General features: G+C 48.0%; 1 protein-coding gene across 1 annotated transcript; it reads left to right on the top strand.

Annotated features, from left to right (window-relative positions):
• Positions 1–473: 473 nt before the first annotated feature.
• LOC146059214 (polyunsaturated fatty acid lipoxygenase ALOX15B-like) lies at positions 474–25,809 on the top strand. The gene is made up of 15 exons (XM_083171331.1): positions 474–677; positions 5,615–5,828; positions 7,880–8,084; positions 8,421–8,502; positions 10,059–10,181; positions 18,201–18,301; positions 19,665–19,837; positions 19,945–20,091; positions 20,465–20,668; positions 21,473–21,559; positions 21,725–21,894; positions 22,366–22,487; positions 23,154–23,254; positions 24,864–25,034; positions 25,494–25,809. Exons 2-15 carry the CDS (start codon positions 5,682–5,684, stop codon positions 25,671–25,673), a joined length of 2,013 nt encoding a protein of 670 aa, XP_083027457.1. The 5' UTR covers positions 474–677; positions 5,615–5,681; the 3' UTR covers positions 25,674–25,809.
• The last annotated feature ends 1,617 nt before the right edge of the window (positions 25,810–27,426 follow it).

Here is a 27,426-nt window from a genome sequence, read left to right on the forward strand (position 1 = left end):
GTGCATATTAGATACAGTTCAGGATACATTGTGGGTTGGACACAAATTGGGATACAGTGCAGGATACAGTGCAGTCTGGATACAGAGCCCAATTAAGACCTGATCGCAGGTTAAGTTTGTTCTCAAAATGGGCATTACCATGTGCACTGCGGGGGGGAGGGGGTGGGGCAAATGCAACATGTGCAGAGAGAGTTTGAGGGAATTGATACATTTTATACAGTTTTTACAGAGAAGCAAAGTTACTTCACTATAGTCAAAAAAAATGATTCATATATTAAAGCAGAAACTGTACTTACAGAGAAAATGTTACCCAATGTATGATGCAGCAATGACTTGTCAACTAATCATATCTATTATGGTAATACTTGGCATAAAGCTATGATGAGAAGGTTGTCATGTGACAGGTATGCTTCAGTATAAAAGTTAGTGTAACAGCCATTGGGTGTGTCAGTCTTTTTGAACTGCCATCCCTGCCTGCTGCCATCCCTGCCTGCTGCCATCCTTGCATGCACTGTAATTGCAAATCTTTTTAATAATACTTTACTTTTCGCACCCACAGTTGTAATTGGTTAAATAGATATTTCCAAATCAGTTGGTGCTGTGGCTTTTATCACCCGATCCAGAGGTGTCGAAAAAGAAAAACCAGGTGTCTCTCTACTGGGCACAACAACAAAAAAGTAAGGTGCTGCCTGTAACTTACCTTATAGTATGTGATGGAGAAATACATTTGTTGTTCATTTATTGGTGATTGTGATGCTACACTGACCTAGTGGATAAGGAGCAAAATTTAACTGTATGCATATTACTCAGGGCCGGATTTAACTGCATGCATATTACTCAGGGGATCAGTACCCCTCTATCTAGGGGTGCCCTGTGATTTGTATGTTGTTTAAAAATATATATATATTTTTTTTAAGCTAAAGTTTTTGTGCATGGGGTGGGGTAGTGCTGCAGCTTCGTCTATCTGCCAATGTGACAATGATTAATGGTGCTGAGCATCGGGAGCCAAGGCACACCAACAGCACAAGTGTGCAGTGCATTACTGTGAGTTGACATGTTCCATGACATTTTGCACAAGAGGTCAGAGGCTGAGAGGTTTGTGCTTAGCGCTGCTTGGTGGAGCTCATCATATGCTTCTCATGCCCATGGAGAACAGCAGCAGCGGCCTCATCATGGGAGGCATGGGAGGGTTTTTAATCAGAGGCAGTGCTGAGCCTGTCAGGACTCCTACAGAGTAAGGTACAGAGGGACAAACACAGGCTTTTCATATGGTATTTTATATATATAAGTTTATGTTTATATTAACCCCTTGAGTGGTGGGTTTTCATGGGGCAGGACAAACCTAACAGGGCAGGTTTGTCCTGCCCCAAGAAAACCCACCACTCAACTGTAGTGCGCTGCATCTAGAAGCAGCAGCAGTAGCAGCGGCCCCGAGCAGCCACTCAGGGAGGAGGAGTGCCTGGCATCAGCAGGGAGTGTGCTCCGGTGTTGGGCTCGAGTGCACAGCGATGATGGATGGGGGCGGAGGGGAGTGATCTGTGGCGGCGCGGAGGGGAGTGACCTGCGGTGGCGTGGAGTGACCTTCAGCAGTGGCGGTGAGGAGTGCCCGGGGACCGACGGATGGACAAATGAGGGGAGGGGAGTAATCTGTGGCGGCGCGAAGGGGACTGACCTGCAGCAGCGTCGATGAGGAGTGCCCGGGGGAAAGACGAATGGACATTATGTAGGCGCATAGTGCGCCAGTGCTGGAGGCAGCACTGGCGCACATCTACATACTGTATTGTGGTATGCCCGGAAATTTTCCGGGACAGCCCGCTGTGACAGCACAGCAGAGCCCGGAGAACTTCCGGGCATACCACCGAAGTGGGTAATCCCCCCCCCCCCTGCAGTTACCCTTTGACCAAGTTTATACTATCTTTAACATGTGTTTTGACAGTGTAATATTCTCCCATGCACTTTGCAGCCAGTACAGACAAGTGGGAGGGGGGCACCTGTCTAAAGTGACCTGGGCCCCCCGAAGGCATAATCCGGCCCTGGTATTCCTTATGGTATTTCCGTGGCCCTTGTTGTTGTAATGGGATTGAGAAGAGAATACAACTTTCCTTGCCTTTATAGATGATTAAAATGGTCTTAATTTATTCAATATTTATTCCGATGGGGCATTGCTGTTAAACTTAGATAATTCACCTCTAAATCTTTCCCTAGTGGTACATTTACTGAGGGGGATTTGTGTGGGTTTCTATTACAAAAAGCTGGTCATTGGTGAGGTTTGGTGGCCATCATTACAGGATTTAGCAGTCACTGATGGGTACATAAAGGGCCTGATTCAGACTCTCCAATTCGGTAATAAAAGTCAGTCTGAACTGACGAAGATCGCAGAAACGGGGGCGGGCGCTAACATCATGTGACATTAGCCGCCCGCCCCAAGCAGGCATCGCATTCCCCTGCTCCATACCCAGCTCGCCCCCTCTGGAGCGAATGACCCGGCTAGTGTGAAATTCGCCAAAGCTGTTAGCTCCCTGAGTTTGCACATGCACAGACACGAGCATGCGCATGTCCCAAACATCGGAGTAGGCGCTGAATTTGGACCCGACCAAATTGGTCAGAATAGGCCCCAAATGATTGTAATTGTAATTATAACTAAAATAGTGCACATATATATTAAAGTCACACATCCCAAAACATAAAGTACATTTTTCAGTGGAGACGACTTGGAGCAACTACATATATAAAACAACTCCAGACTGAGATACACAAATAATGTTCATTGGCCCTTATTCTGGTTGACTCGCTCAGATGCAAATTTGCATCGTGCAAGTCACCCTAACCCCACCTTGCAAATGGTTAGTCGGCGCCACCTATTCACAAGCAGGATTCATTCGCTAGGCTTGCGAATGGATGTTTTACAGTACATGAACATCCATTCGCATGCCAGTGGGAACCTCCCCCATCTTTCCATGGTTGGCAACCATTGAATGATGGCATATGTAATGGTGGTCCAGACATCATTGTGTCAGCTCTCCGTGCCCCGCACGTGCGTCCTGGAGGCATTAGCATGTGTACACCCTGCGTTTTCATGAGAACGCATTCACATATGCTAATGACCAGCCCGGCACCCCATGCCTCTCTCCACCACACACTCACAAGGCTGGGTACGTGCACCCGACGAACAGACTTTTCGCAGAGTACACAAGCACCCAGCGTATACACATGTGCAGAAATGCTGCTGTGAATGTGCATACGCAAAATATCGGACAAGCGGCCGCTGCGAATCAACCAGAATGAGGGCCATACTCCACCATTACATTCATCAAAGACAGCCAAGCATGAAAATCAGGACATTCTGCAGCCGTTCAAAGTCCTGCTATGCAGACCTTGGCCAATAAATACATATTTACAGCAAATTGCAAACTGTAGTTATCTAGAGCATCCTCAGCTATGCCCCAAGATAACAGATTTTCAGAGTAAGGGGGTATTCAATCCTGGGTCACAACTGTTGCTCTGTCCTGACAGCCAGCCCATTTTTGTTTTGCTCGACAGCATGTTGCCAGGGGGGATTCAATGTCCCGCTTCGTGATCGGTGAAAAGGGGTCAAGTCTGCGTAATCGCCTGTGGTTTGTCGAGATTCGGACGTGATCACAACAATTCACGGCCGTAATCAACAAAACGGGCCAGACAGTTTTCAAAGTCAGGCCCGTTCTGTCCATCTTCTTCTTCAATGCTGTCAGACAAGACCGAATTGAATAGACACCCACCGCTATTTCCCCAGTCGGAAATAGCGTTGGGAATAGCGTTGAGTCAGATAATACTTGAAGGGGATGCAGTTGAAATCCTGGTGGTCGGAATCCCAGCGTTCAAAATCCCGACGACGGAATCCCGACCGCCGAAATCCCGACACTTTCTCCCACCGTGGGTGTCCATGACACCCATAGAGGGAGAATAAATTAGTGTGCCGAGCGTAGCGAGGCACCGGGCCCACTGCGAGCGCAGTGAGCCCGCAAGGGGGGGGGGGCGATCCATGCCCCCCCTTGTTGGGATTTCGGAGGTCGGGATTCCGGCGTCGGGATTTTGAACGCCGGGATTCCGACCGCCGGGATTGCATACCAATCCCTACTTGAAGAACCCAAACCCCAAAGTATTGTACCTTCAGACATTCGCAAGTTAAGTGCCAAAAGGTACCAGAAGGCTGGCCTACATTTGGGGCAGCTATTGGAGGCTCTGCCACCAAACCTCACCAATGGGACTGGCATCAAATATGTTCTGTGCAAAATAAATAACTGAATTTGCTGAAAGTGAAAAGAGGTAGAAGATACACAGGGGGGGGGGGGGGAGCAAGGACACAATTGGTTAATTTTGTAATAACTAAATGTATTCAGCCCCTCTCCAATTCAATAACCAGTCCAGGTATAGAAAAATAGGGGGACAAAACAACATAAGGTTCCCCTTATTTTCCAAAAAACTGCTGAGAGGCAGGGAGTGTGTAAAGCTGTAGCAGGGAGACTGAAACATGGAGTCTCCCTGAAAATGTAAACCAGTCCCAAACTGCTCAGCCCAGTGCTGGAATCATTTGGAAAAATGGACAAGAGATAACCAGATCTTGACTACTCCCGGAACCCCTAGTGGTGGGGGATATGGTGTTAATCATTATTTAAGAGTTCCTAATATTGTTTTTAAAGGTGTACTACAAGCACCAGCAGCCTCTTCATGTCTGCGTTAGGTCTACAGGTCGCGAGGTCGACATGGGTTTTTTTTCACAGTTTTTTGAGCCGATATGTGCTGACAGGCGGTATTTCATGCCCTACCCTCCACTAGGGCATGGTGGGAGAATAAAATAGCGCAGCGAGGCACCGTGCCCGAAGCATTGCGAGCGAAGCGAGTGATGTGAGGAGCTGTGGTTGACTTCCAACTGTGTCCATGTCGACTGTGTCAACATTCGGGTCAAAAACCAGTGAAAAAACCCATGTCGACCTCGCGACCTGTCGACCTAACCCATGTCGACCTAACACATTTGCTGACCTAAAACCATGTCGACCTTGTCAGATGTTGACCTAGACACATGTTGACCTTCATCTATGTCAACCTAGAACCCTGTCGACCTTGTTGCCTGTCGACCCAACGGTGTTGACCTAATGACTGTCGACCTAAGTCGGGTCGACAATACGATCCACACCCCTCCCTGCTATAGTGTTACCCCACCATCACCACATCCCCCTGCTGGCTCAGTTCAGTGTTGGTTTTTAAAAAATATAAGAAGCCTCAAGCCGAGTTTTTCCACTATTTTTCAAAACCAGTCCAGGCTGAGAGGACAACATCATACAGTCTGGACAGATCATACCGGGTCGTGTAGTGTTTTAGTCAAATACGCCGACCACCTGTAGGTATATTTGTTTGCACTATTCTGAGGGTGCTATTGGGTTTATGAACCCAATGGTCACTAAATCTCGAAGTTGCTTTTGCTGTCTACTTATAAAAATGGCTGTTTGATTCCAATGGTCTACTGCTAAGTCTGAATGTATGTGGATGTTTCCTTTGAATTTGCCTTTAGTAAATTTGCAGTATTGATAGATAATCACACAAAATAATGAACTTATCTAAGTTGATGCTTAACCCTCAGGTCTGAGACATTTCTAACTGGTCTACTTCATCCAGCGCTGCTCCATCAGGCATCGTTACCGGAAGACATGAGGACCTACAAGCTAAAGATTTCAACAGGGATTGACCTGGGTGCTGGGACCTGTGATCAAGTCTCCATTGTCCTTGTGGGCACCCTGGCAGAAAGTGATAAGCATCAACTGAATCATAAGTGGAGTAACTTCAGACCTGGAGCAGTAGGTGTCTAATGGAATGAACAATATTATCAGTATTCATACCTCCCAACTTTTGCAGTTCAGCAGTCGGGATGCTGCTGCGCGCCGGAGGCGCGTCGAAATGTTCGGGGGGCGTGGCCTAATTTGGGGGCATGGCCTATACTCGCGGCTCCCCCCACGAGGCCACGCCCCCATTTTGCCGCTATGGGGCATGACCCAGAGGCTCTGTGAGCCTCTAGCCATGCCCCAAGCCCCCTGGCTACGGGAATAGACGCTGTGCGCATGCGCACAGCGTTTATTCCCCGCTGCTTAGCAGCTGACAGGGGGGACTCCCAACAGCCCCCCCACACCGCGGGACACTGCCGCCCGCGGGTGGGACAGCGGGACAGGCCCTGATTATCGGGACTGTCCCGATAAAATCGGGACTGTTGGGAGGTATGACTATTGCAGGCTAATCATTATAGGAAGTAGAAGCTGTGTATGTATACTATGGATGGATATTTCAGATAGGTATCATCTTTAGACCTACAGGAAATGTACTGTGCACAGAAGTAACAGTGTTGGTTGGGTATGAACTAAACTGCCCTGATACTCCTATTGTAGTAACACAGTTGCTTGGCGGACTTCTTAGAGCTGGTAACTGGATTGGTTGATATCACATTACACAATATTCCAGAGATAATATACTTTGCAATCTAAATTACAGGGCATAGGTACTGTAACATGTTTTATTGGCAAATACTGAGCGTAGCATTCTCGTTTATAGAAAAAACTGCAGGACTGCAGTCGCCCCAGTAAAAGACAGCACTGCAGTTAACTTGTTGTAGTCCATGGCTGCACTGGCTTCACCATGACTGGCAGTGAATTCCTATTGGAAGTGCTACCTTCTATCCAACCACTGTCAGCCAGTCCCTGTGGGAGGCACTCTGCTACTGAAAGATCAGGCTGCATTTATCAGAGAGTATGCTACCTATGGGAAGCCACTTCCTGCTTTCCCGGCAGCCAGATCCGGCTTCTATGGGCTGCAGCCGATGCAGTCCATAGAAGCTGGGGTATAAAAAATTTGTAGACAAGCACCTGCCCGAACTATTGCACAGGTGCTTGGACCCAACCGTCTTCTCTTCTCCTCCTCTCCATGAATGAATAGTGGTAGACACCCTACCCAAAACAGGTAGGAGCCACCGCTAGTAGTAATCTTCTAGTCAATGTGAATAACCTACTGAATGTTTCCTTAAATGGGAGCCTTAACATGTTCTGAATAATAAAAATGTACATACAATTTATTGTGTAACAACAAAATAATTAATACTGGTTATACAGTAAAAAGTAGTGGTCTGATTTGTTCCTTTGGCCTACAGTATATAGACAATATACACTAACTATACCTCTCATTATCTGGATTAGAATTCCATACCCTGCAATTGCTATAACCTAGATAATAAGTAGCTTCTGCTTGATTAAATCCCCAGCAGCAAGATGTCTTCATAGAGTCCGCTGTGAAACTTGGTCTTCGTGAGATTGGTCTTCAGCAAATTCACCGTCCCATTCGCACCGACCAGTGCAGGCGTGGTGGGGTGTGGGGCGGCAGTGGGTGGACGCGCCCATGGGAACTCCCAGCGTTTCATGGGTGTTCACATGAAAACGCTGGGCGTTACCATGGAAATTCGTCAGTGACGCATAATCTTTCATCCATGGACTGTTGCCTGGTCAAAGTAGAGCTTCACTAGCATTAAGTTAGTGGTGGATCCAACAAAAAGTGAAAGCGTATAACCTCAGGTTTTCATTCGTCAGTTTAAAAATTCCACTAGACTTTTTCTCAGTGTAACACTACGTATATGAACAAATGAGAATTTTTTGGTATTTAACTTTAAAGCAATGGGGTTCCTTGTATTCCCCAAAAAATAATGCAAAACGTGTGGTCAATAAAAAGCTATATTTTTCTGTAAAATGCTATGTACATTGATAAAGTATTATCTGTCTACAATTTCCCCGATCCATAGTACAGTATGTGTCCCAGTAACATTCTGTGGTTCCTTGGTGCATTTTTCTCAGACATCGCTCTGCTTTTACAGGTGACTGAGTTTGAAGTTGACACAAAGAAAGATCTTGGAGAGCTCCTGCTGGTTCGGTTGTCCACAGTGACCTACAAGGTTTTTAAGTCACTAGCTTGGTATTGCCGATATGTCAATGTGACCTGCCCTAATGGTCGGCTCTACCAGTTCCCTTTTTATCAATGGCTACCTCCTGGAATGACTGTGGAAATACCAGAGGGCAAGGGTGAGATTCTATCCAGACTTGTATTGTGCTCCCTGGGGGATCTTATCACCTGGTCTAAGTGGGTGGTCATCATTGTGGGATAGATAAATGTTCTCACTCCAATACATCACATTGTCATAAACCACAACATGAGCTTCATCTCCATGTTGGTGTACAGAACTATAGCTGGGATTAGTGAAGAGAACCAGCATACATATCTTTATACAGTATGTGGCAAGGTTTCCACTAATGGACCTTCCTTCACCTTATGGAGACACCTGATTCTTCTGTGTCCATGATCAATAACCATCAATAATAACCAAGCTAACTACAATGCAGTACTCTGTTCTGTTTCAGGCATCATATTATCTGTGGCTACTAACCCTCTTCTAAAGGAACAACGGACAGCGGAACTGAAGAAAAAGAGAGAAAATCACAAGTGAGTGGCCAATATACTGTACATCTAGTACAACTTTTTTGCCGTTGTGTCTCTAAGGAATATATTGTTTCTTCTAGGGCAGTGGTTCCCAAACTGTGTGCCGTGGCTCCCTGGGGTGCCTCGGGACACTTGCAGGGGTGCCACGGTTTGGTGGACCAGGACCAACTCAAATTATTTATGGTCAATTATTTATGGACAAAACCAGTGCTGGTGGCTGCCAATCATAAAATGTGTGCCCTTTACCACATAACTGAACCTAAGAAGCACATTTAAACACAATCTACTTAATTTTATATTTATTTTATTGGGCCTAGGGGTGCCGTGGATACCCCGTGGATACTCTAGGGTGCCGTGATTTGAAAAAGATTGGGAACCCCTGTTCTAGGGGACAGAAAGTATTGGGTTTTAGTTAATTTGGTAATTTCCTTGTGGAATAATGTCTTCCTAGTGGCCAGGATATCTTTCATTTCCTTATGAACGTATGTTTATGATTAGCAAATGGCAAATTTCATAGCTATTTATCTTGACTGTTAAACTACCAGGAAAAGACCAAAGACACTCTTGCCGAATATCTATATTTCCATTGAATAGGTCTGAAATATTATCTAAACTCCATTCCTAAAGTAAGTAGACCTTATTCTGAAAAATAGCTAATTCTTTCAAGAAGTAACACATTCCTGTGGGATCAATCGGTCTACACTAAGCCATGGTTTGAAAAAAGGAGGGTGGTAAACCAAGCTTAGCGCTTCCCTTGTACAGGCACCAGAAGAATATAAGTGAAAGGTACGGTGTTATACTTCCTTTCTACGATCTGCGATGTCAAATTCCCTTCAAGATCAGATGAAAAATTCTCATGGAGTCGATTTTCCAATGTGTGGATATGAAATATAAGCAAAAAAATGGCAATGGTATCTGTAAAAATATTATTTTTTCTAAATTGTGGTACGTAGCCAGTAAATGCGCACCTCACTTACACAAGTGAGATGCGGTCATACATATAATGGTTTCTTTACTGAAATATGGGTGGCATACCCGTACTCATGATGTGCTGTCGTTTTCTGCTCTCATCAAGGTATCTTTAAGAGTCCTCTTGTTAAAAATCACGTTTATTGACAAAAACAGGTGGTTTAAAAATGGATTACATTAAGATACAAAGGAGGATAAGGCAGGGTTCTGAGGTGGCTGATAGTCTACAAATCGACATGTTTCGGGACATCAAGTCCCTTTTTCAATTCTTGAAAAAGGGACTTGATGTCCCGAAACATGCCGATTTGAGGCTCTTGTCATTTTTTTAACCCTAAGGAAGGATTCAAGGTAAGAGCTGCAGAGAGACTGACTGGTTCAAACCTTAGAGCTTGTCCGGATCAAACCTAAGTGTGTGGACTATCAGTATAGCAGTATAGCCATCAATGGCAATCGATGGTGAATGCACCAATGGCCATTCCTAAGAAAGTTAATGTCTCTGTAATCAATAGGAGTATGAATAGATAGACATGGTACATGTAAGAATAATATATTTGAAGATTTTCTATAGCATTAACCTTTGTTTCCTGCAGGTGGAAATCTTATGCAGAAGGCGCCCCTCACTGCATTGCAGTAGACAAGGTTGAGGATCTGCCCTTTGACGACCAGTTCTCTTTTGTAAAACATAGCAGCTTCAACGTCTACAAGACGGCCACGTATGTATTTAGTGTTAGTAAATCCAAAATCAATGTAATTTAACATCTGTAAATTAGCTTTTGATAATTTACTAAACCGAAAATATTTGTGTGTAATCTGTTTTACGACCGGTGTATTAATTTTTATTTATTTTTATGAATGAATACACCATCGGCTGAATCCAAATTTACTATCAGGACTATGCTGAACACGGCCGGTAAATCAGCAGGAAATATGACTGGAAAATACCCTTATTTTCCAGATGTATTGGGCTGTAGCCTGCATGGATCAGTTAGATATGTGCAGGCTTCCATGCAGTGGTGTAGCTAGGTGCCACGGTGCCCGGAGCAAGGGCATGTTTCGCGCCCCCCCCCCCCGATTTGTAGTAGGCGGGGCTCTTGCGCGGAAAAAAGGGTGCAGCCTCAGTGCCGTCTTACCCATTGGGCATAATGGGCAGTTGCCTTGGGGCCCAAGTGTTCTAGGGGCCCACCCCAATTGGAAAGACAGCACTGGGGGCAGTGGCTGGGAGGACGTGGCTGGTGGCAGTTGAGCCGGGTAGCAGGTGAGGACAGTCTGGGCTGTAGTTACCCTATACACCCGCCCTGCACTGTGCAGGCATATCTCCCTTGGGAGCTGCAGCGGCGGGTGATGAGCAGCACCACAGCGGGGATAAGGGTCAGTGCCGCAGCAAGGATCGGGGCAGCGATGGTGGCTTGGAGCTTGTAGTAGTCCGCAGTAGCCCACCCAGCAATGTGTAGCTATATCTCCCCTGGGAGCTGCAGTCAAGGGTGGTGGGTGGCGAGCAATGCCACAGCGGGGATCCGGTCAGCGCCGTAGCAAGGATCTGGGCAGCGGCGGAGGGAAGTTTGTAGTAGTCTGCAGACCGCAGTGTCCGAGAAGCGCTGAGTGAGCGGCGGACACTGTGGAGTGCGGACAGTGGCAGCAGAATTTGATAATTCAAAAGATAGGATGGCCGCTGATTGAGAGAGCGGCCAATCAGTGGCCGGCCTATCTTTTGAATTATCAAATTCTGTCGCCACTCTCCGCAGTGTCCGACGCTCACTCAGCGCTTCCCGGACACTGTCCATCTGAAGTCAGTGTTCCTTTCTCCCACTAGGATACAAGCTAGCACGCCCTGAGCCCTGTGATGTCATGCTGTCCCTGACTCTCATTGAATTCCTGTGTGACATCAGTGCTACAATTTGAGAATCATTGATAACTGTGTGATAAAAAGATGCTGGGACAGGTGGCTGGCTGGATGACAGCTGGTGTTGCTGCGCTGTTACCTCTCTCCTTATTGCGCTGGTCTGTGGTGAAGGCGATGAGGTTGCGGCAGGACCAGGCACATGCCAGGGGGATGGAGGGGCAGTGGCTGGAACGGGGTCTCCTGTCCCACTCACAAATGTACGCAGTGTCCATGACGGCTGCTGCCCCAGTACAGCACTAGGACCACACAGCTGGAAGACAGAGACAGCGGTCACTGGGCATGTATCACATACACACCAGGAATCCCTCTTACTCCCGCCGGAGTCTCGCAGGCAGGCTCATTATGCGATACGCGGGTGGGCGGGCGGCAGCAGGACTCCGCGCAATGCCAGGCACAGGGCGGGGGAACCGGCGGCAGTGAGCACAGCTCCGGCGCCAAGTGACATTCTGTGCCTGGAGCTTGAGCTCCACCGGCTCCGCCCTAGCTACGCCCCTGCTTCCATGTGTAGAAATAAATAAATAAACACGTGCGGTCCACCCTCATTGAGCCGGTCCTGGTTGCAGAAATACAGGTGGAAAAACAGCTGTGGTTCCCCTGCATGTAACCATAGTCAGGCTCATAGCCCGGTCCTGGTTCCCAAAATACAGGGGAAAAAATAAGTAGTGGTTCCCCATATTTTGGCAACCAGCAATGGGCTCAAACAGGCAGCGCTGTCAAGACACAACCAGGGGAGACTTTTGACACAAGCTCCCCCGGCCAAAACAAGACAGCTGTGGCTGGTTAGCCTAGGTTGGATCCATGGGGGAGTGGGGACCCCCCCCCCAATAAAGGGGTTTCCCCGTCCAGGGCACCCCCAGCATGGGCTGAAGCCCAGGGCTGTCCCCAGTGCCCCTGGGAGGTGGGCATTGAGCTGATGGCATAAAAGTGTGTAAAAAAATAGAATAATAAACTATTAGGTTGTGATTTGGAACTATAGGTCCCAGCAAGCCTCGCCCGCATGCAGGGAATTGGAAAATCACAAGTCCCAGCATGCATGGCATTAATGGGTCCGCTGAGAATTGTAGTTCTTTGCCAGTGGCAAGCGGATGCTGAATCAAAGTGGGCAGTGGAATCCATGGCCTTCAATGGTGAGCTCCTGTTCGGACCAGAACTGAATAGATGGATATCCCGGGCTACAGGCGGGAAGTCACACTTCCTCCCTTCGGCAGCTCCACCCCTGTCTCGAAGAACCGCCCAGATGTCTTCCGTTCGGGCCTTTCGTCCTTCAAGCAAGTTCAGAGGTCGATCCAGAGGGGGTGCTCCATCTCACCGGGGTTCCAGAGGTCGCGGCAGAGGCGCCTCTACAACCACACTGGACCCCAAGGCAACCAAGCCTACTGCATGATGGTCCTCCGACCCATCTGGGGGATCCCAGGGTGGGAGCTCGTCTGCAGAATTTCGGTCCCTTATGGCTCCAGTCCTGTCAGGACGCCTGGGAAAGAGATCTTGTGACCCTAGGTTACAAGATTCGCTTCAGTCTGTCTCCCCCAAACAGGTTCTTCACAACCGGATTTCCTCTTCCTCCAGAGAAAGGACAACAGTTATTGGCAGCCATTGCCAAATTACAAAACATGGAAGTGGTGGTTCCAGTTCATGTAAAACAGCGTACCCGGGGCTACTACTCCAGTCTGTTCCTTGTGCCAAAGCCGGATGGCTCGGTACGTCCTAATCTCAATTAAAGGATCTGAACCCGTACTTGCACGTGGTCAGATTCAAGATAGAGTCCCTGCAGTCCGTGATTCAAGGTTGGAAGAAGGAGAGTTCTTGGTTCTATCAATATCAAGGACGCTTACTTGCACATTCCCATCTGGCCCCCCACCAAGCATACCTTCGGTTCACAGTGCGGGAACAGCATTGGCAGTTTCAGGCTCTCTCGTTTGGCCTCTCACCAGCACCTCGGATTTTCACCAAGGTGATGGCGGTCATGATGGAGGTTCTCTGCACGCAGGGAGTTACTATCATCCCCTACTTGGACGACTTTCTGTTGAAGAGTCGTTCCCGGGAAACCCTATTGGAGCACATTCTTCTCACACAGAAGATCCTCACATCCCACGGGTGGATTCTCAACTTCGCCAAGTCACAGCTTCACACAACTCAGCATCTCTTATTCCTAGGGATGATCCTGGACACCATCCAGTTGCAGGTGTTTCTGCCAGCAAACAAGATCCAGTCCTTACAGGTCCTGGTCAGGCTTGTCCTGCGTCGCAGGCAAGTGTCCGTGCACCTGTGCACCAGACTTTTGGGGAAGATGGTATCTACATTCGAGGCGATACAGTACGCCCAGTTTCACTCTCGGCCGCTCCAGCTGTCGCTCCTCCATCAATGGTCGGGCTCTTACCTACACCTGCAGCAGATGGTGACCCTGTCCCCTCCTGCTCACCTGTCCTTGCTTTGGTGGCTCAACACCTCCAACCTGCAACAAGGAAGAAGGATTGCGATTTGGGATTGGACCCTCATCACCACAGACGCCAGCCTCCGTGGTTGGGGAGCTGTCACCCTGGACCCTCAGTTCCAGGGGTTATGGACAGGAGAGTCTCCTCTCGATCAATGTTCTGGAACTCCGAGCAGTCTATTACGCTCTTCTCCAGGCCAGACCTCTCCTCCAAGGCAAGGCCGTACGCGTCCAGTCCGACAACTCCACGACCGTGGTGTATATCAACAAGCAGGGAGGCACCCTCAGTTGCGCGGCCATGAAGGAGGTCAGCAGGATCCTGCTTTAGGCCCAGGTCCACGCTCTGGCCCTGTCGGCCGTTTTCCTGGAGTGGAAAACTGGGAGGCCGACTTTCTTAGTTGGCGGGACGTACATCAGGGAGAGTGGTGCTTACACCCTCAAGTCTTTAAGAAGTTGATCCATCGCTGGGACTGTCCCCAAGTGGACCTGATGGCATCCCGCCACAACTTTCAGCTCCCCCGGTTCTTCGTGAGAACGCGAGACCCTCAAGCAGAAGGGGTGGGCGCGCTGGTCGCTCCTTGGCCCTTCCAGTATGTGTACCTCTTTCCACCGTTCCCATTGATACCTCGAGTGCTTCAACGAATCTGGAGAGAGGGAGTCACAGTTCTGTTGGAAGCACCAGACTGGCCACGTCGGTCTTGGTACACCAATCTGACAGCACTGCTGATAGACGAGCCGTGGCCCCTGCCTCTTCAGGATGACCTTCTTAGCCGAGGACCCTTCATATTCCCAGATTTAGGTCGTCTTCATTTGACGGCGTGGCTGCTGAAAAGTGCATCCTGAGGAAGGCCGGTATACCTAGAGCGGTTATACCCACTATGCTGCGTGCCAGGAAAGAGGTTACACAGCACACTATCACCATATATGGCGTTCATATGTGGTTTGGTGTGAGAGGCGTGGTGTTTCCACATGCCTGTTCAAGAAAGCGAGACTCCTCCTTTTTCTTCAGGAAGGTTTGAATTCGGGGCTGAGGCTGAATACCCTAAAGGTACAGGTCTCAGCTCTCTCCAACTTTTTTCAGGAGAAGTTGGCTTTTCTTCCGGAGGTGCAAACCTTTTTCCAGGGGGTGCTCCGTTTTCAGCCACCCATTCGTCCTCCAACGGCTCCCTGGGACCTGGACTTGGTCCTTCAGTACTTACAGACTTCTGTGTTTGAGCCCTTGGAGGAGGTGGACCTTCGCTATCTCACGTGGAAGGTCGTGCTGTTGCTGGCTTTGGCATCTGCCAGATCTGAACTGGGGGCTCTTTCTTGTCACTCCCCTTTTCTTCAGTTCCATGCTGACAGAGCGGAGTTCCGTACTAGTCTGGCTTTCCTTCCTAAGGTAGTATCTGCCTTTCACTTGAACCAGCCCATCGTGGTTCCAGCTCTTCCAGAGGACTCGCCGGAAGCGAGATCCCTGGATGTGGTTAGGGCTCTGCGAATCTATGTATCCCGCACAGACCCCATCAGGAAGTCTGCCTCCCTTTTTGTTACCTATGACCCCTTACGTCGTGGATGGCCAGCTTCAAAGCAAACGCTTTCTAGGTGGATTTGGTTGACTATCCGTCAGGCCTATGTCACCTCTTCTTGGATTCCTCCTGCTTACATCACGGTGCACTCAACCAGGTCGGTGGGTTCTTCTTGGGCGGCTGCCCGAGGGGTTTCTCTCCAGCAGCTCTGCCGAGCTGCCACCTGGTCAGGCCGTAGAACCTTTGTTAAGTTTTACAGGTTTGATACCTTTGCGGCTCCTGCTTCAGTGTTTGGCCGCAGGGTGTTATGGGGTTCTCAGCGCTCACCCACCTGGGTTGAAGGCTCTGGGACGTCCCCAGTGTAACTCCAGTGACATCTAGTGGATGAAGGAGAAAGAGAGATTTTGTACTTTCCGTAAATCCTTTTCTCCGAGTCCACAGGTGTCACTGGACGGCCACCCAGCGCTGTTCTCTTCTGTTGCCTTCGGGCTTGTTCCTACAAGGATCATTACCTTGGAGTTTCCCTGCTAGGGTTACGTTGGTTATGTTATTATGTCTGTTGACTATGTACGTTTGAACTTTCAGTGTTTTTCTCACAGTTTTTCTTCTTTACTTCTTGTATTGAATGATGTATGTGGTGTTAACCTCCTCTTCAGAAGTGTGTTTTATCTTCCTGCTCTCTTCCGGGCACAACCTTTACGACTGACCTGTGAGGGGAAGTAGAAGGGGAGGAGTTAGCCACTCTAATATTTTATTTAAAGTGCCCATGCTCCCTGTGGTCGCCTTCTATTCCCCAGTGTAACTCCAGTGACACCTGTGGACTCGGAGAAAAGGATTTATGGTAAGTACAAAATCCCTCTTTTTCTTGGTGTGTTTGTGTTTTATTGGGCTATTGGTTCTGTTGTAGAACTACAAGACCCAATGGGCCCATTAATACCCTGCATGCTGGGACTCGTGGATCTCCAAGTCCCTGCATGTGGGGAGGCTTGCTGGGTCTTGTAGTTCCACAACAAAACCCAATAGGTTGTTCTATTTTTTTACACACTTTTATGCCATCAGCCCGGTGCCCACCACCCAGTGGCACTGGGGACAGCCTTGGGCTTTAGCCTGGCCCAGGCTGATCAGCCACGGCTGTCATGTTTTGGCCTGGGGAGCTTGTGTCAAAAGTCTTCCCTGGCTGTGACATGGCAGCGCTGGCTATTTGAGCCCGGTGCTAGTTGACAAAATAAGGGGAACCCCTTCTCATATTCTCCCCCATAGAGAACCAGGACCAGGCTATGAACCTGGGTGCTGGTTATAGAAATACAGGGGTCCCCAGCTTTTCCCCCCTTGTATTTCTGCAACCAGGACTGGCTCAAAGAGCCCGGGGCTGGGAAATGCCGGATGGAGGCTGTAGGCTCTTTTTGAATTATTTATTTATTAAATTTTTTACACAGGGCAGCATCGAAGGGATCGCAGCCGCATCGGACTTATTTGGCTTCACCATCGTAAAATACAAATCAGGAGAATACGGCAGATATATTATACATTACAGTCTATCTGCTGTATTCTCCATTCGTATTTTTGGCTGATTATGGCCAATCGCGGTTGTACCCTTTAATATCGCGGATCGGCCTTAATTGGTGATCTTAGTACATTTGGTACTTGTGTAGTTTCACGGCGCCACTTACGTAGTCAGCGTAGTGTCCCTGTCAGCACCAGCGTCGTGTTCTTGCAGCCAGTGTAGTCAGCGAAGTCAGCATCTCTGTCAGCAACAGCATCGTGTTCCCGCAGCCAGCATAGTCGGCAGCTTGTGTCTGTGACTGTGTGTACATTCGCACCTAACCGGAGCTTAAGCAGTAAGAGTAGTCAGTCAGCGTTATCCAGATAGTGTAGTCAGTCAGCTTTGTGTCAGAGCATATTACATTGCGTGGGAACCATTGACCATTTTTAACCTGCCCGACATGACAGGTGGGAATGTGTTTCTGAAACACCCCCACTATCCACGTCAGCCTGAAGCGTGGCGAGTGCAGCAACGGGGCGCAGTATGCGTCCCCCCGACCTGTTCATACCCCCACTATCCACGTCGGCGTGGAGTTGATTTTATAAAGTATGGCGAGTGCAGCGAGTCACCGAGCCCCGCAAGGGCACACGGAAAATGAACCTGGCAAATGCATCCTTTATTGTGCACAAGACGCACGCGCTACCGAACCCCTAACCCTGACCGTCTCCGTGAAGCGGACATGGGCAGGGTTGCCGTACCCTGCCAGATAAATTACTGAGACGCACTTGCCTATGAGACACTCGTGCATCCCAGGCAGATGGAGCGCGTCTCTGCCAGCGCCCGCAGGAACGCAGGAGCGCAAGGGATCTGGCGGTTACTGGCGCTGTGTGAGAGACGCTCACTAGGCTTGCCAAGGATGCCGGGGACAGAGCTGCAGCTCACGGGGACAGTACGGTGACTACGCTGCCTGACGGGGACACTACGCTGACGACGTAGGGCTGCCATTGTTCTACGCTGACAACATAGCTTGGCCTATGCTGACACCATAACGTAGCATGTCACCGTGAAACTACACAAGTACCGTACATTTCCCCCACTATGTATTTAGGATGATATAAAAGGAGTTCAAGCATAACAGTTTCAAAGAGTCTATCCTTTAGACATATTATATTATTGGCCATTATATTAACTGTGTTAGCTTAGTGATAATGTCTTGGTATAGTAATAACATTGTTCTCAGGGATATACTCGGGCTTGGGTCATAAGAACAAATCTGCAAATTAATTTGCAGGTCCCTTGTAATTGGGTAAGCGACCTGTAGGACCAAGACCAAATTCTATTTCGGGTACAGTATGTGTCAGTAAATCTGGTATATGTTATTTGAAACCTTTATCCTACTTGCTTTTGCAGGGTAACTGAAATGGCAGCACAAGGCTTTACGAGTCCAGAACCATGGACTGCTCTAGATGATATAGAACTGGTCTTCTGTCGGAGAGGTTTTAATAGCTTGGGTATGTCTACTCTTTTTTTATCAACTTATGTTTACATTTTGAAGTAAGGTGAATATCTCAGAACAGAAGTTAGTTTTGCATACGTCACCTCTTTATCATGTAAGCTGTGTGTATCATATGACAATAGAGTACTACCGTGTGAGGAGCAGTGGCGTAACTTCAATTTCAGCGCCCCCCACCACTACAATTTGAGCCCCCATCCGTCCACTCACTACTTACTTTCTTCAGCCGCCCGGTCCATTCACGTCCCGCCGGGACCAGCAGATCCTCCTGTCTGCAGTCCTGGCCCTCCTCCTGATAGAATGTCACATGCAAAATGGCCACCACTTTACAGCAGACCGTTATTGAGGATGCAAGAGGAGGTTGCCGCCTCCTCTAGCATCCTTACTAACCGTCTGCTCTGAGGGGGGGGGCGGCCATTTGGCAAGTGATTTTCTATCAGGAGGAGCGCCGGGAATGCAGCAGAAAGAAGGATCTGGTGGTCCTGGCACGGCAGCACCAGATGCGGCGGCGGTAACAATAGCTTGCCCAAACTTGCCCAGTGCCTCCAAGCCACCGCGGGGTCTGCTGAGCTCTAGTTACGCCAGTGGTTAAGGAGCACATAAATGCATTAGTGAACTCCAGCTCAGTTGTGTTAGAACCCTGAGGCCATGAGAGGGTCTTGGTCATTAACAGCCACCTCCTGTTCCCTTAGTTCTTGATCTGCCCACTGATACTGAGGTGGCTGCAGGGGCTTATAACTCTAGCTGTTGGTGCTTACACAAAATAATATTAGCTGAAGTACTTAAGACAAGAGTTACAGACAAGAGTTCTCTGGGAATGGTGTAGATGTCGGTCAGGATATTCACAGACTGTTAGATGCAGTGAGTTGGAGGAACACTGTGCAGATGGTAACTTGTTGGCTGAGTACTTGGAGATAAGCACCGAGGACCTCAAAGGGTTAACAGGCACAAAACAAAAATGAGGCAAGGTTGGGCTCAACTTCTGTCAGGCAGAGAATCCATCAGAGTATCAACAGGATAAGCACGGGTGGTGGGGACCTAGAACATGGACAAGCAGTTTACATCCAAGCACAAAATATAACCATCAAGGAGTAGCAGGAAAGAATGCCTTTTAAGAGATATTAAGACAGTTCAGTAGAGCCAGAGTGGACAGGCCCCCTTAATGAGTAACTTGGTGCAGCTTCAGTGCTGCACGTAGACAAGTCCAGGCTGTCAGAAGCAGCCCTAGAATTCCCTGTGGTCACCCAACATTCCCATTGCCTAGCGACCAGTGGGGACTGCGGGATAGAAGTGACATGCCTAGTGCCGAAGGTTCATAACAGATGATTGTATAAAATGTCCCTTATATCTTTAATCCCTAGACGTGGTTGCTGAGTTATGGAAAGAGGACTACTTCTTTGGTAGTCAATATCTCAATGGCATTAATCCTACCCTAATCAGAAAATGCTCTAAAATTCCTGAGAACTTCCCAGTCAGTGATGACATGGTGGCTGCATCTCTGGGGACCACCACCAGTCTTAAGAAAGAACTAGAGGTGAGATGTGGCCATGAGATTCTATTTATTCATATGGGCACTGGCCTAAAAAACACCTCTTTAACAACCCAGAAACTCTGCAATAAACTGGTGCTTGTGTTTTGCAGAAAGGCAACGTTTTCTTGGCAGATTACAAGATTCTGCAGGGGGTCCCAGCCAATAACTCCATAAATGGAAAGCAATCATACATGACTGCCCCTATGTGTTTACTGTGGAAGAACCCTCAAGACCAACTTGTCCCAATAGCCATCCAGGCAAGTCTTTGTTGTTATGTCTACTTGATTTCAAACATTTCTAGGAAACATAGTTGTTAGTACGTGGTGTTCATCTGGCGTACAATGACACCTTAAATGTATGTTCCTATAGAACAAATTCATGGCACCTATCCAGGGTCAACAGCGAGCTACTGTTTTATTCTTCTTAGGTTACAACCATCTCCTAAAGTTACTGTAGCATATTATTCCTATGCCATTTGCCACCCACCAGGTAAAGATTAAAAAAAAAACTTGTGTATGTATATACTGTACATAGATACAGGGATACATAATATGCTCTATGGCCTAATTGGTGGAGGATGATTATGTGGTACAAGATGGCACTGTTGTGACAGTTCCGTCTCTATTATAGTTGGCACAAACTCCGGGAGAGAACGTTCCAATCTTCCTGCCAAGTGATTCTGAATGTGACTGGTTATTTGCCAAGATCTGGGTCCGCAATTCTGAGTTCCAGGTGCATGAAGTGGTGACTCACCTTCTCTGTACTCATCTCTTTGCTGAGGTCTTCAACATTGCAACCACCAGACAACTTCCAATGGGCCACCCAGTGTACAAGGTGAGATCTGTTATTAAATTATCGTCAGGGAATACCACATAAGGGGCTCTAGAAAAAGGCTAATGGTATATTTTAAAATGGAGGCTGGAGAGGTGACAACTGGACATAGTTCACTGCAACCAGCAGAAGACACTAATCTGCTTATAAAGGTCAAACAGACATATTATTACCCTCCTCCCCCTCAGCCTAAAACTTACCCTCCCCCACAGCCTACCCCTAACTCCACCTTCTGCCAAAGCCTAACCCTCCCTCCCTGCAGCCCAACCCAAACCCCTCCCCTCACAGCTTAAACCTAGTGCAGTGGTTCCCAACCCTGGTGCTCAAGTACCCCCAACAGTGCACGTTTTCCAGGTCACCCAGCAGGTGCACTCATTATTCAGAAGGATTTTAAAAGATCCACAGGTGGAGCTAATTATGTCACCTGTAATTCTGTGTGGAGACCTGGAAAACATGCACTGTTGGGGGTATTTGAGGACCAGGGTTGGGAACCACTGACCTAGTGCATTAACCTAACCTCCCTTTACTTAACAGACCCAGCATACTTCTGATTTTTTTAAAGGGGCAATCATTTACAAGGCATGGGTTTGCCTTGTAAATGATTGCTCCTTTTAAAATAAATTGAGTTCAACCAGCATCCTGCATGGCCGCTGAACTCGGAGGCTAATACATTTGGCCCTTTTGTTATATTACATTATTTAAAATGCATCAATTACTCATGTACTACTACTACTACTACTACTATGAAGGTCTTTATTAATATTTTTTTATTAGTATTATAATGACAATATCTTTTTACTTTCCCAGCTAATCCTTCCACATCTTCGTTACACCCTTGAGATCAATGTCTTTGCTAGAGATGTTCTTATTGGTCCTGGGGGCCTCTTTGATACGGTAAGATCATGTACTATATAATGGCAACAGAAAAGCGCTCCAGCTTAGAGGAAATGGAGACTTTTTAGGGATATATCAAATGTTACAATCACATAATATCTAGCCTGAATATAGAACTTGCAGCATTGCACCAGAACACACATCCACCACCTTCCTTTTCCCCAGGCTATAGCAACTGGAAAAGGAGGGGTTCCGATACTGATAAGAAAAGCAATGGAAAAGGTCACTTACAGCTACCTCTGTCTCCCTGATGACATCAAGGAAAGAGGAGTGGAGACCATTCCCAATTACCTGTACAGGGATGATGGGATGAAGATCTGGTTGGCTGTAGAGAGGTAGTTCTGAGAAACATTCTGTCCCAGCTGCCCACCCAGAGGGAGTAACTAGTTTTCCACCGTTGAATAAAACTGTGTTCCACTGGTCTTAAGGGGCATACACAGATTTAAGCGATCTGACTAGATTGCGTAGAAATGAAGCATTGGTCGCTGCATGTGTACACCCTATAGCAATGACAATTGCATGCACTGTCTATCCCGTATAGATCGTATAAAAGCATAGGCAAAACACTGCTCTGCACAGATGGCTCAGCACACACTGTAGGTACAGTGCATGTGTGCAGAGCGATCTGTGCTAAGGCAGCTCACTTAGCACGAGGCACCTGTCATCCCTTGTGTACAGGGCTTTAGTGTGAATATGCTGTGGGATATAGAAAACCTTAAAGTTACAGTACATCCCAATTTTCTCTTATGTACATCACCAATACTTTATTACTTCACTGATTGTCCCTCTTGCTTTATCCATTTCAGCTTTGTGTGCCACATTGTGAATTACTACTATGAGAGTGATGCGGTGGTCAGTACAGACCCTGAACTTCAGGCCTGGGTGGCCGAGATATTCAAAGAAGGATTCTTGGAGTATAAATCTACAGGTAAGTAAGTTACATTTTGTTCTGTGATGCCGGATAACAATGGTGGGGAGCGGTATGAAATCCTGGTGGTCAGAATCCCGGCGGTCAAAATCCCGACACCGGAATCCCGACTTCCGAAATCCCGACAAAGGGGGGATGTGGATCGCCCCCCCCCCCCCCCCCTTGCGGGCTTGTTGGGTTCGCCACGCAGCGGGCCAGGTGCCTCACTACACTCGGCACACTCATTTATTCTCCCTCTATGGGTGTCGTGGACACCCATAGAGGGACAAAGTGCCTGGATTTCGGTGGTCGGGATTCCGGCGTCGGGATTTCGACCGCCGGGATTCCGACCGCCGCGATACTAACTGAAACCCCAATGGTGTCCACAATGAGCCAACCTGATCTTTAAAATGTTGGTAATCCTGGTTTTCCATCAGTGCGTTGGCGAGATCTAGATGACTAATAGACTATTGTATTTGATAGAATTTCAGCTTTTTGACATACAGTAAACATTGAATATCTAAAACCAGCTACAAAGGACATAACAAAATCCAATCCACTATAATCCAATTTTATCAACCTTGTTATTCTGTTTGGTTGTCAGTATATGGTGCTTTATATAAGTTGTGATGGTCCATCAGGGTATAGGAGAGGTGTAGATGACTAATGGACTATTCCCTTTGCTAGGAATACCATCATCATTGCAGACCAAGGCCTCTCTGATCAAGTACCTGACCATGGTGATCTTCACTTGTTCTGCTCAGCACGCAGCTGTCAACAGTGGTCAGGTGAGCTTTGCAATATGCTGTCATATGTGGTGTCTTTCATACTCTCTTTGATTTGGAGAATTGGAGACCAAATTGACTAATCTGAATGAGATCAACCATGGGAGACATTGGCCTACAGGATTGCTGAAACGAATAACTGTGCTGCACATCCTCATGGCCAAAATGTTTCTACCTTTGAATGTTTTATTATGATACTATTCACCACTTTACACTGACAACTATAACATACAAGTTGCAAGCCTATTTTATACAAACCATTTGCTTATGTATTTCATAGTACTACACTCTGATGAATCTGGTTACTGGCCAAGATCTGGGTCCACAATTTCAGATGTATAAAGTGGTCACTCATCTTCTCCATTGGGAACACATCCAATGGTCTTGTATTGTATTATGAAAATGTTTGTTTCTATCTGGGGTAAATTGTTCCTGTCTAAAGCTGCCCATACACCAGTGGTGTATTGGAACAATCTCCCAATCTCTGATGGTTGCGTGTGCGGATTTGGGATCGTAAACGTGTTAAAAAGCCTGATACCCTGGTCCCAAGTGGGATCGCAGAAACGGCATATACTGTATGGATCAGTGGCGTAGCTACAGGGGTCGCAGCGGTCGCAGATGCGACCGGGCCCCTGAGCCAGGGGGGCCCAACCCCCGCCACTGTCCTGGAAGAGGGAAGCGAACAGGACGCACGCACCCGTTCCCAGTGCTGCTTTGCGGGCCCGCGTGCGTCGCGCTGACGTCACGCGGCAAGGGGTCCCCTTCCTATTGGCTGCCTGCGGCTGGGGACGGGACACGGTGGCCGTATCTGAGCTGTGATTGGCTGCAGCGGCTCCGCTGCAGCCAATCACAGCTCAGATACGGCCACCGTGTCCCGTCCCCAGCCGCAGGCAGCCAATAGGAAGGGGACCCCTTGCCACGTGACGTCAGCGCGACGCACGCGGGCTCCAACCTCCCCATCTTGCTGAAGACCCTGTCTGATGAGTCCGATGAGGTGAGGCAGCGTTATAGAGGTTTGAGACACCCTGCTGCTTGTGGTTAGGTTATGGCACTGTGTGAGCCCCAGCTGCTGCAAGAAGATGTGTACCGTACCCCATTCATAGATCGTCCTTATCACCTGGGGTGTAATAATAATGTGGGAGAACTGGGTGTAATTTGGGCCACCTGGAAATGACTTGGCTTGCACGTGTAGGCTGCCAGGACTCAGGAGCAGGACCGCCCGGCGCCCTGTATCGGACTACAGTGAGTCCTGTCTGTCAGGCTTTTGAGATTATGGGGAAAATTGCTAAAACTGCTGGGATGTGTAGTTCCACTGTTACAGTGGAACTACACGTCCCAGCATGCCCTGTCACAGTTTTAGAAATCCATTATCTAAAATCTGTGGCAGGGCATGCTGGGACATGTAGTTCCACAACAGCACTATATAAAATATAAACAGACCGAGATTTTAATTTTGTTGTATGTAGGGGGGCCCCAAGCTGACCTTTCGCACCAGGGCCCATGAACCCTTAGCTACGCCCCTGGTATGGATGGTGGATCGCGGCTTCCAGTGGGGCCGAGGATTGCCCCCTGCTGGAGTATGAAGCCCCTAAGATCTGTTTTCTCATTGCAGGCTGACTTCTATACCTGGATGCCTAATGGTCCCCCATCAATGAGAAGCCCCCCTCCCACAGTAAAAGGGGTCAGCACAATCCAGAGTATCCTGGCTGCATTTCCTGAAGTAAATACTACCAGTTTGGGCATATCCACTGTGTGGCTGCTCAGTAGAGAGCCACTGGACCAGGTAAGTACTGGTGGCCAGTATAAATATTGCAATAAGGTTTAGTACTTTTATGTTCCTCTACTGCTTCTAACAAGCAGAGGCATCCGCAGTACATATAAACATACATGTGAAAATGTATGCAATATATGTGCTGGTATAGTGTCCGGGAGTGGCATCGGCGCTGTGTATCAGAGAGAGCCACAGTACAGAACCTGGGACGTGCATTAGGATTCACTCTCCTAATCCCACCTCCAGACTCCTGTGAAACTATTCAATGAGAGTCTGGGGCGGGCTTAGGAGAGTGAATCCTAATGCCTGATGATTGGTTTCTCCACAGTGGCTGTGATACATAGCAACACTGATCTCAGATACACTGCCAGCACAAATATTACACACAACTTCACATGTATGTTTGGACCTAGTTTTTAAAACAATTGTGTTTGGGGCATCCATTTAAAAAGATTTCCCATTCCCTTGCAGAGACCTCTGGGCCAGTACCCTGATGTGCGTTTTACAGAGGAGGTTCCCCAGACATATATAAAGAATTTCCAGGAGAAGCTGGCTGAGATCTCCCGCTCCATTAAAGAGAGGAACGAGAAAATTCGTTTGCCATATCCCTACTTGAACCCGAGTGTGGTTGAGAACAGTGTCTCTGTATAACATGACTAGTGTCTGTGATCTACTGATTATGCCTGACCTAGCTACCAGATTCTCATGTCTTGAATTGTATTGTCCATATGAATTCTATTGGTCAGGTCCTTTCAGGGAAATACAATAAATGATGTATTATAAGGCGCCTATTGACTTATGTTGTTGTTATTCATACCTTTCTAACACTTACAGTATGCCTAGAAATAACTGACACCAAACACCTTATCTATAAATAAAGACACTGACACCAACTGCGTAAGGTTAAAAGGTCATATATGTTTATTTAAGTGGTATGACCCCTATTTGTAATAAGGGATGGCAAAGAAAGCGCTTGAGACCAGCCCACTCACGGGTGTGCCATGGTAGCGACCTTAGCGCCCCCAATGATCACACCCCTTCTTGTGGGTACAGCCTGCACTGTGACGGACATACCGCCCCCTTCTATTGCATGACGTGGCCTTCCAGGAAGGACCAACGCCCCCAGCCGGAACTGGGGACTCGCCCGCCTTCTTGGCAAAGGGGGGGCAATACCGCACAGCGACCACCTGACAACCCACCTGTTTGCTGGTCGAGAGCGCCTTCTCGCCAATTTTTAACTATAACTATGAAAATAGCGAACCAAATTTGGTGAAAAGGCTGTATGCCAGGTAGCACAGAGAAAAAGGGTAGGGAGGGTGGGGATCCAGCTTCAAAGAGGCTCATTTCCTGTCTCTTGCCCACTAATATAACCTCACTGGCTACCGCCCTCTCCTGCTACCTGATTGGCTAGAACTAACTGCCACTCACTGCTATTTCCATAGGCTTGACGCTGCTGCTGATCTGATCTACTTATGGACACCAAACTCAAAGGCTCTTATATTCCCTCCAGCCTATGCGGCCCTCGCTCTGATTAAGGCGCCTATTGACTTATGTTGTTGTTATTCATACCTTTCTAACACTTATGCCTAGAAATAACTGACACCAAACACCTTATCTATAAATAAAGACACTGACACCAACTGCGTAAGGTTAAAAGGTCATATATGTTTATTTAAGTGGTATGACCCCTATTTGTAATAAGGGATGGCAAAGAAAGCGCTTGAGACCAGCCCACTCACGGGTGTGCCATGGTAGCGACCTTAGCGCCCCCAATGACCACACCCCTTCTTGTGGGTACAGCCTGCACTGTGACGGACATACCGCCCCCTTCTATTGCATGACGTGGCCTTCCAGGAAGGACCAACGCCCCCAGCCGGAACTGGGGACTCACCTGCCTTCTTGGCAAAGGGGGGGCAATACTGCACAGCGACCATCTGACAACCCACCTGTTTGCTGGTCGAGAGCTCCTTCTCGCCACAGCCTGGTCACGCCAACCCGGTAGGGTTACCTCGTGTACCCAGGCCCCGCCATCCTAAACAAATACCCCTACGCTAACTGTACTAAACTAACCTAAGGAAAATGTCCTGCAAGAACACGGCCATGCCTACGTCCGAAAGGTGGACACCATCGGTTCTGTATAATTCTACTGAATCTGTAACAATGGTGGGATGTCTAACCGCCGTGCCGCCCATAGCTACCACATGCCTAGACACCGCATGGTTCAACTTTCTCCTGGCCCTCTCGATTGCTTTCACATTCTGGCAGCCCCGCCAATTAGTGCGGGGAACTATGTCGGACCACACAATCCTCACACCTGGCCAGAGGTCTGCCAGGCGTACCAAATCCGTCTTGATCTTGATGGTGAGCTCAATGCCTGTCCTTTTGACCAGGTCATTGCCTCTTA

Source organism: Crinia signifera, chromosome 2 (genome assembly GCF_055691185.1).
Source record: "Crinia signifera chromosome 2, ASM5569118v1, whole genome shotgun sequence".
Lineage (NCBI taxonomy): Eukaryota > Metazoa > Chordata > Amphibia > Anura > Myobatrachidae > Crinia > Crinia signifera.

What these genes read in the sequence shown, in the direction of transcription:
- LOC146059214 (XM_083171331.1), top strand. Translation starts at nt 5,682, where the DNA reads ATGAGGACCTACAAGCTAAAGATTTCAACAGGGATTGACCTGGGTGCT. An exon ending in TGGGCCACCCAGTGTACAAG is followed by an intron (nt 20,669 to 21,472) that starts GTGAGATCTGTT and finishes TTACTTTCCCAG; the next exon opens with CTAATCCTTCCACATCTTCG. An exon ending in ATCTGGTTGGCTGTAGAGAG is followed by an intron (nt 21,895 to 22,365) that starts GTAGTTCTGAGA and finishes TATCCATTTCAG; the next exon opens with CTTTGTGTGCCACATTGTGA.